Source organism: Cyprinodon tularosa, unplaced genomic scaffold (genome assembly GCF_016077235.1).
Source record: "Cyprinodon tularosa strain WSP-4 unplaced genomic scaffold, ASM1607723v1 ctg197, whole genome shotgun sequence".
In the NCBI taxonomy this organism is placed as follows: Eukaryota; Metazoa; Chordata; class Actinopteri; order Cyprinodontiformes; family Cyprinodontidae; genus Cyprinodon; species Cyprinodon tularosa.
The window spans coordinates 2,436,177-2,444,515 of NW_024038720.1; the positions used below are offsets into that span (position 1 = coordinate 2,436,177).

The 8,339-nt window shown below is 36.5% G+C and overlaps 1 protein-coding gene across 1 annotated transcript; it reads right to left on the reverse strand.

Moving 5' to 3' along the window:
- Window positions 1–640: 640 nt before the first annotated feature.
- On the reverse strand, window positions 641–6,593 carry sult5a1 (sulfotransferase family 5A, member 1). Its single transcript, XM_038283912.1, has 6 exons — window positions 6,339–6,593; window positions 5,287–5,498; window positions 2,417–2,543; window positions 2,237–2,331; window positions 1,797–1,977; window positions 641–1,445 (listed from the first exon to the last, which is right to left on the reverse strand). The coding sequence occupies exons 1-6, from the start codon at window positions 6,475–6,477 to the stop codon at window positions 1,303–1,305; spliced, it is 897 nt and encodes a 298-aa protein (XP_038139840.1). The 5' UTR covers window positions 6,478–6,593; the 3' UTR covers window positions 641–1,302.
- Between the last annotated feature and the right edge of the window lie 1,746 nt (window positions 6,594–8,339).

The window sequence follows — 8,339 nt, forward strand, 5'->3', positions numbered from 1 at the left end:
TAGACGTGTGAATGAATATCAAAAGCTTAGAAGGTATGAATCATGAATGGATGTTTTTTTTTTTTGAAGGCAGATATAAATGCTCATCAGGGGCCTTGTCACTTTAATTAATCAGCACACATTTAACAATCCTCTCACTAATTATCAGCAGATGTGCTGGGATTTGTTTATTTTTTCTAGGCTATGTCAAAGTTCTGTATTGTTTTTTTTTAGAAAGCAATTAAGATTTCAAAATGTTTGCAACCAATGCAATAGTTTCAAGGTTGCCTGCACTGATACCACACTAGACCCTTTTAATGCTCACATAGTAGAAGGTTGCAGTTTTACAAGGAATTATGGGAGAGGTTTAAAATGTCGTCAGATTTTCCCCGTTGGACTGCAATATACCGCAATGCGTTCAAAAGCTATAACACCAATTCAGCGGCTCCAGTCTGTGCCACTAATTTCAGTGCTACTTTCTTATTAGGATTTATTAGCATTCCAATACAGTCTGAAATTAGGTCAAAAATGTTATTTAAACAAATTATTAGTAAAATATTTGAAAAAAGTAACATAGTAATAATAATATCTCATTAAACTTTTATCTTCACCAACCATTTAACTTTAATCGTTTCACAAACATTTACAGGTTATATTGTTAAACCACCACATACATTTTGAAAATTAAAACTTATTGTCTTTGTCAGGAGTTAACGCAAACATCATGCAAAACAAAGTGCTGCAGGTTTACTCGCATTGAAATGACATGTTGAGTATTTCATTTTTGATTACACTTATACACTTATATTTTGCTGGAGGAGAAATAAAGCTTCTTACGTTTATTTATCAATCTTAAATAGAATTGGCTTCTATAAAGATGCCTGCTATATGTAAAGACGCAAGGACACAAAACTTTCTTTTTTCTTTGTGAGTGAAGTGAAAGAATAACAAAGGACAGCTCAGCCCTGTGGAATAGAAAACCTTTACCTTTCATGCCCCCCAATTTATTGCTGTAGTGTGGACATAGCTTTCAGGCTCTATGCATCTTGTGCTTCACTTTACAGAAAACTCAAGAACAAATTGTGCAAAGCGAAAGAAGCAGATGGTTTAAGACTTCAGATACAGTGAATCAGACAAAGATTTGTCTCATCACTTACTTACCAAACACTGACAAAACAATTTTGGTTGTCAAATAAAAAGATTTATTTGTGACCGCAAACATACCATATCAACATATCATGGAGATTATGATTAAATGTGACTTTTGAAAATATCTGGATAATGATTTAAAAGCACAGTGTCATCATCTGCCTCTGAGATGATTCATTGTTTCATCTCTGATTCGTCTTTTGTGGGTTTTTCCCACACAAACGTCAGAGTGCTGTTCTGCATCTTGGACTTGAACACACTGTCAAAGTATTGATTTTGCTCCTCTGTGAGCATGTTTTTCCAGTCTCCGATCTCACCTGGATGATAGAAAAAATAAGAAAGTATGACGTTAAGACTTGGAAAAAAAAAAAAAAAAGAATAAAAAAATGGGGGACCTTTGAATGAATAACAATAGGTTTCTAGAAATATAATGCTCAAAAAAGTCTCTGTAATTTTGTTTGACCAGAAAGATGATCTGATCTGTTATTAAAGCATTACTTCATAAGCTCCTTCAGCAATCTAGGACATTTGCTAAGTATGAGAAGTTAAAGCAGTTTTTTTTTTATGATTTATCTTTAAATAGGAAATCGAATCAAAACCATGTGACACTAGATTTATTTTAGCTTGGATCCCATGCTGTGAGATAAGCTAGACTGATCAACGCTCACCTTTTCTCATAAAGCAACCTTTGCTGTGATCCAGTATCTCATCAGGAATAAGGGTGTAGTTAATCATCTTGTTGTCCTTCATGCAGCCAAAGCTGCAGTGTCTCACACAATCATTGAGCTCTTCCTCCAGCAGGGGGCACTGCAGAAAAGAGCTCAACCTCTTAATGGTCCCTTGCAGGTCCTGCAAAGAGTGCAAAGGAGTAAAAATGCATAAACAAAATGAACAAATGAATTACTGAATAAATCAGTTCGCTCAACCTTTTATCAAAGTATTTTGAAATATGTCTTTGATAAAACAGGGACACACTTTCGGTATTGTTTTTAGAATCTTTTTTTGTAGTGACAATGTGTTCCTTAATATGTGTTGGAAAGCTGATTTACTTGCAGACATTAAAGTGTTGAATTTATGCAACACCAGCATTAACAAAGCTATGCTTTACCAAAGACATCTCTTCATAGGTGGCATGAAGCAGATTGAGAGCTGCAGCCTGACTGGTCCAGCCCTCAATATGGTCAAACCAGGAGCCAAAGTGCACTGAACAAAATAAGAAGTTAAAGAATTACAGTTTGAGCAACATAGGAAAAAAAAAATATTACAGCAGTCCAAAATACTAACTTACATGCCCCATCCAGGAACTGATTTAAAAACTCTGGAAAGGAACCAGCATCAGGGAGGAAGTTAGCCATCTTGTGGAAGTGATAAAAGGATACCAGAACATCTTTAGGGTTTCTGCTCACATAAATTATCTGTAGGAATCCAGACAGTAAAATTACCATAATGTTAAAGGTACTCATGCAAAGAACAAATACCAATACTGTGAAGGTAGATAGCATGACTTGTGTACAGAGCCAACAGTGCCAGATCATCATAAACAAACTGTAACTACAGATCCAGCAAAGAGAGTTTTTTTTAGAGTTATTAGGTGTTTCTGATTTCCTGATCATGACCGTTTGCCTGAACTTTCTTTGGACTCCTGGACCTCTGAGCCTGCCTGTTCCTGTTCTGATCTGTTTGCCTGACCTGGCATCGGACTCTTGGGTCTCTGAGCCTTCCTGTTCTGATCTGTTTGACTCCTGGATGTTCTGCGGGGCTGCAGCGTTTGGGAATTTCTGGGCGGCGCCCACTGCATCTTGTTGGCAGCCCACCATCTGGATCCTACCTCGTTTTCTGACTATGGACCGAACTTGTATCCCGACCTTGAATACTGGGTCCTCTGTTCTGAGTCTTGACAGTCCAATTAAAGAAAATTATAACAATAACATTATACAATGGAGTTTATTCCCTCCCACTATCATTACATCATTACAACCCCCCCCCCCCCCTTTACAGGGGAACAGAACACCTTTTCAGCCAAGCCAACAATTCCCTTTAATGACTACCCTTCAGAGACATAGACAACAGGTATCGGGTATTGCAGCCAAACAAGCCCCATTCCAAAGTGGCAAACCCTTTCATCCGGTTCAATTTGCATGTTTTCTAAGCCAAAACAACACTTGTTTTTGGTCCACTCTACAAATTAAAGTGCCAACATACCTGTCAACAGGTGCAAAAGTGTATGTAAACTTTCAAGCCCAACTGTATGCTTACTCAATGCATAATTATTCAGCATTCGATTAGTAAGGCTTCATCCTTTGTGAAAACTACCCAAAGATTGCTACTTCCAAGAATCATCAAATTTGTGTTTCCCCTTTTTTAGTTTAGTGTTTTCTAGTGATATCATTAAACAGAATAATTGCTTGTAACAAATAATTTCTCGTTTGATAAACTTTAGTATGCGAGGTGTGGTTGTTCATAGTTAATTATCCCTTTTCAGGCTAACATCTTAAACAGAGACATCTCTTATGGTTTTAGCTGTGAATCAAACTGCATTAACTTTTTATTAGTAAATGCCAATTTCAATTATAAATGTAATTAATATTTACCAGAGTTTAATTCAAACTTAGCTTTGCAACTGACTTAAATGTATTTATATTCTGGTAAATTAATTTAATTATAAATGAATATCTGGATTATTAGGGGCTTGTATTAATTAAAATTAATTTAATCTGAATTAAAATTATCTAACACATCTTTTTGTTATGAATTAACTTAATCTGAATAATGCATTAATAATTATGATATCCTATAATAATAATCAGTAATATTCATTATTTAAATAAGTATAATAGCTATATCATATGTTCAATTTAAAAACTAAGCGAGATAAAACAGTTGATGTTTCTCGGGCAACTTTGGTTTTTAATCCTGGGAAATTATCATATTCACCTCATTTATTTCCATCCTTCTTTTTCAACAGTGAAATCTTTTGTTTCATTACTGGAAAAATTAAAAATGTTAAGTCTGTATTTCTGCTAATCATGATATTTTTAGCTTTTAACTACTAAAAGCAATAATTTATAGAAAATTACATAAGACTTATATTTTAGTTAACAAATTATGGCTAAATAAAATTGACTGTCACTGGCAAAGATACAAGCCTAATTGAAAGGAAAATTACAATTTATTGAATATGATTATTTATACATCCTCACTAATATTTGGTTAAGGAAAGGCTGAACTTTTTGGCCAAACAGAGAAGAGGTTAGGCTTTCAATCTTAGGAAGACTAGCAGTTTTTATCCATGGCGTCAGTGTCTTAATGGTGGGAGATTGTCTTAATGTAATATTTGATAATACTTTGAAAAAAGTGGGTGTACCAATAAAGAAGATGGCTCCTATTTTTTAACTTCATCTCAAATTAGCAGAGAGACGGAGGAAAACTTACAACAGATGGGCATTCAAGTGGGACAAATGACACAAGCATACATCAAAAGTGTTTTTTTATTTGACAAGATATGCTAGTAGTAGCTGCAGGAGTCAACTTCAGCTTTCACTGACTAGACATTTGTGACCTAAGCCTACCAGCTCATTTTCATACTTGTTTTCTGCTGATCCCATAATGGGTTATGGGGGTTATGGTCTTAGCAGAGACTCCCAGACTTCCCTCTCTTCATACAGCTCCTTCAGCTCTGCTGGTGGAAGCTTGAGGTGTTCAGAGGACAGATGAGAGACAAGTCCCTCTGTGTCGTGAGCTGTCTCTTAGGCGTCCTCCCGGTGGGACATGCCTAGAGCACCTCCTAAGGAAGGACTTCAGAGGGAATCGAAAAAAAATGTCCGAGCCTCCACTACAGACTCCTATTCCCTGAAAGAGAGGTAGCTGTACTACGATTCTTTCCCCTATGACCAAGCTCCTCACCCTATCTCTAAGCTAGTGCCCAGCCACCCTGCAGAGAAAGTTCATTTTAGCCGCTCGTATCCAGAATCCAGAAACACATCTTTTGGCTAATCTCCCTCTTCAGCACAATAGACAGCTACAGCGTCTGCATTATAGTGGAAGGGGCACTGAAGGTGCATAAATTAGGCCATATACCATTTACCAATTTTCCCCTTGTATCTCAGATGGCTGTCCTACTTAAACATAGATAAATGTTATCATAGATATTAGCCTGACCTTGGCCTTAGAGTCCTGCAGGGTGGGGCCCAGCAGGTGATAGGGCAGGTGTGTGGTGAGGGCTCGAGGTGCTGCGGTTGAGGTCTTCAACAAATCAGCACAGTAATAATGCTCCAGCCAGGGGGCTCTGGTCCAGTTAGGAATGGTCTGGGACAGATGTGGGTCCCCTCTGCTGAATATGAGGGTCAACATTTCTTGCATCCATGTCGTTCCTGTTTAGAGAAATTAATGAGAAATGTAGCCTGAGTTTTTACTGATCGGTATAATAAAAAAAAAAACATGATATTTGACTATGGTTTTGCAAGGTTGTTTGGTATAAGTACCTACGGTGAATAGTTGTTATAAAACTTTGAGGTTCACAGTCTACAAAATAACAATCAAAAACACTAGTTAAATGTTGGAAACTACTTGTATGTTGGATTACATTATAATTACACTATGTATTTAGAGATAAAACCCATGTCTGGATTAAGAGGAAAACATGTTATGGATTTTTTTTTTTCGTTTCCTTTGCGGAATATACAGAAATATTTTTCTATGTGTTTCAGTTATAACAGAGGACAAAAGTTTTGAGGATAAGCTACAAAACGTGCGCATAGTTTTCACCACAGTTGGTAAGTCCCCTTTATTCCAGATTAGCACCTCCTTAGACATCCACAACTTGTTTGATTGAGATTTTAACACAATCTAATAAATTGTTATGCCAATTGCTGTGCTTGGACGGTAACGTGTCCAACATATTAATATGCCTCTATTTAAAAAAAGACATTGACCAACTTGCAGAAGTCTTGCTGATATTCAAAATGTTGAAGAATATCATGAATAATAGTAAAAATTCTGTTGTTCAGAAGACCTGGCTAAGATCAACTATGCTACTCATTGAACATTTACATCTTTACAATTCAATTATTTTATTTTATAAAAAAAATGTAAAGAATTTCAATTGTCAAACTATTAGCAAAACCTAGAAATCTCATATCATAACTTTGCAATAATAAGGACACTTGTGAAGAGCGCTGTACCTCGACAATAAAAAAAAAAAGTTCCCTTACCTGATTTCGGATAGGACACAATAAGGACATCTGTGTCTTGAAACTGAAATTTTAGAGCGAGTTGTAAGGAGTCTTGTGTGTGCAGGTGTCCTGGAAACAAAATACCGTGGAAAATCTCACTGACATCCAACCTGGCCATGTCCTCGTTTAATATATATGTATGGTGATACACAGGATCCCTTTGCTGTAGCTCCTCTATGTCCTCTCTCTCAGGGAATCTTTTTCTCTTTAAGAAATGAGGATTCTGTAATATTTGCATGGATAAGAGAACAGAAACTCAGTAGGATCCTCCTCAAAATGGGTGTTTGCCAATAGTTATTTGAATAATAATACTTTCCAAAGAAAAGGATCTTATTCCCACAAGAAATGGTATAAATTTAATGATTGATCCTCCCTGATAATGATAATGTTATGATATTGAAAGGGTCAAAGAGGGATGGGAACTGTATGGAAACCTCAGTATCCTTTCTGTTCTTGGAGAAAGTGGGGGTTTTTTGGTTAAAAAAAATTCAACATTTTCAGCCAATCGAATGTTTTGCATTTTACAGATGAATGAATTGAAGTACTGCATCCAGAGAAATAGATAACAAGGTTTAAAGGTTGGTTGTGACTGTCTGCTGTGAACAGAATCCAGAAAATAAAGAGATAAACAAAAATCCTCAGGAATGTTGGTGGGAAACATTAAACTGGGAGTTCTGGTTGTGATCATTTATTTCACATCATTAAACAAATCAACACGATAAATTTAAATTCCTTTCGTTTTTCATCATTTGCATGTGATAACAACCGTCTTATCTTTCCATAAAAGCTTGGTTTGGCTTAACTCAGGCCTTTCAGTGTTATTTTGTCATTATAGTTGTGTTTATGATGTGGGTAAAAAAAAATGTTCCGCTAAGCATTTTTATATCCATGTTATAAAACAGATTTCACAAAATGATGGCACTATGTTAAATTCTAAACTTTATTGCTCACTAGCGGAACATTACGGTCTTAACTGAGTGAGAGAAATCCTCAACCTCTGTGGACTGCTTTATCAGGGCTGCTTGGGACTCGGTTTCTGGAGACAGCCTGTTACACTAAGGCTGTTTTTTTCTATATCATATTGAGAAATAATTAAATTAACTCTTATGTATTTTCTATTGCCAAATAGATCAAATCAAAAGAACAGAGGTACGGAACGGAGGTACTGGTCATTGCGTGTGGGTTTCCTGTAGCCTTCTATGCTGAGTTGTCTCTATCCCATGATGTGAACCATGCAGTCCAGGAAGGCAAGACTGTCATCTTTCACATCTCCCCGGGTGAAATTGATGTTTCTGTCCACTGCATTGATGTGGTCTGTGAACGTGATGATATCCTTGGTCTTTATTTTGATCCATTTGTCATCCACGTATCAGAACCAGTGACTGGGTTTTGTTCCCATGTATGAGTGTAGAGCTCTGCTTTCCTCTTTTTCCATGTATAAGTTTGCCACTATGAGAACCTGTCACGCATCCATGGTTCTCCCTGGAAGCATGGATGCTTCTAGAAAACTTTATATCCAGTTGCATTAACTGAGTTTGCATGACCATGACCTGGATGATTGAGAATCTGCACAGAAAAAGTGACTGCGCCTATTATAAACTCTTCTACATGGAAATCATGAGATACCTCAAAAGACAGCAGTCATGAGTGGCGGGGCAAGCACTTAGTGTCCCTTAAAAATTTTGTGTAGAGATTCTGCAGTGTGATAGAGCTATAGTGCAGTAAAACTGAAAGCACTTATGCAAAAAACATTAAGGCCTCTCAGCCCGGTTCTTGGCCCATCTGGTGTTTTTACTACCAAATGCAGCCTCAGATTTCTTTGGGCGGGGTTCATGTAAAAAAATAATAAACAAGGTGACTTGTTTATTTGAGTTAATCTCAAGTTAATCTCAGATAGCAGGTTCAAATCAAACCTGTAAAAACAAATCCTGATAAGTTAAATTTGTAAATTTGGATTAATGGATTATTTTATCTTGATTG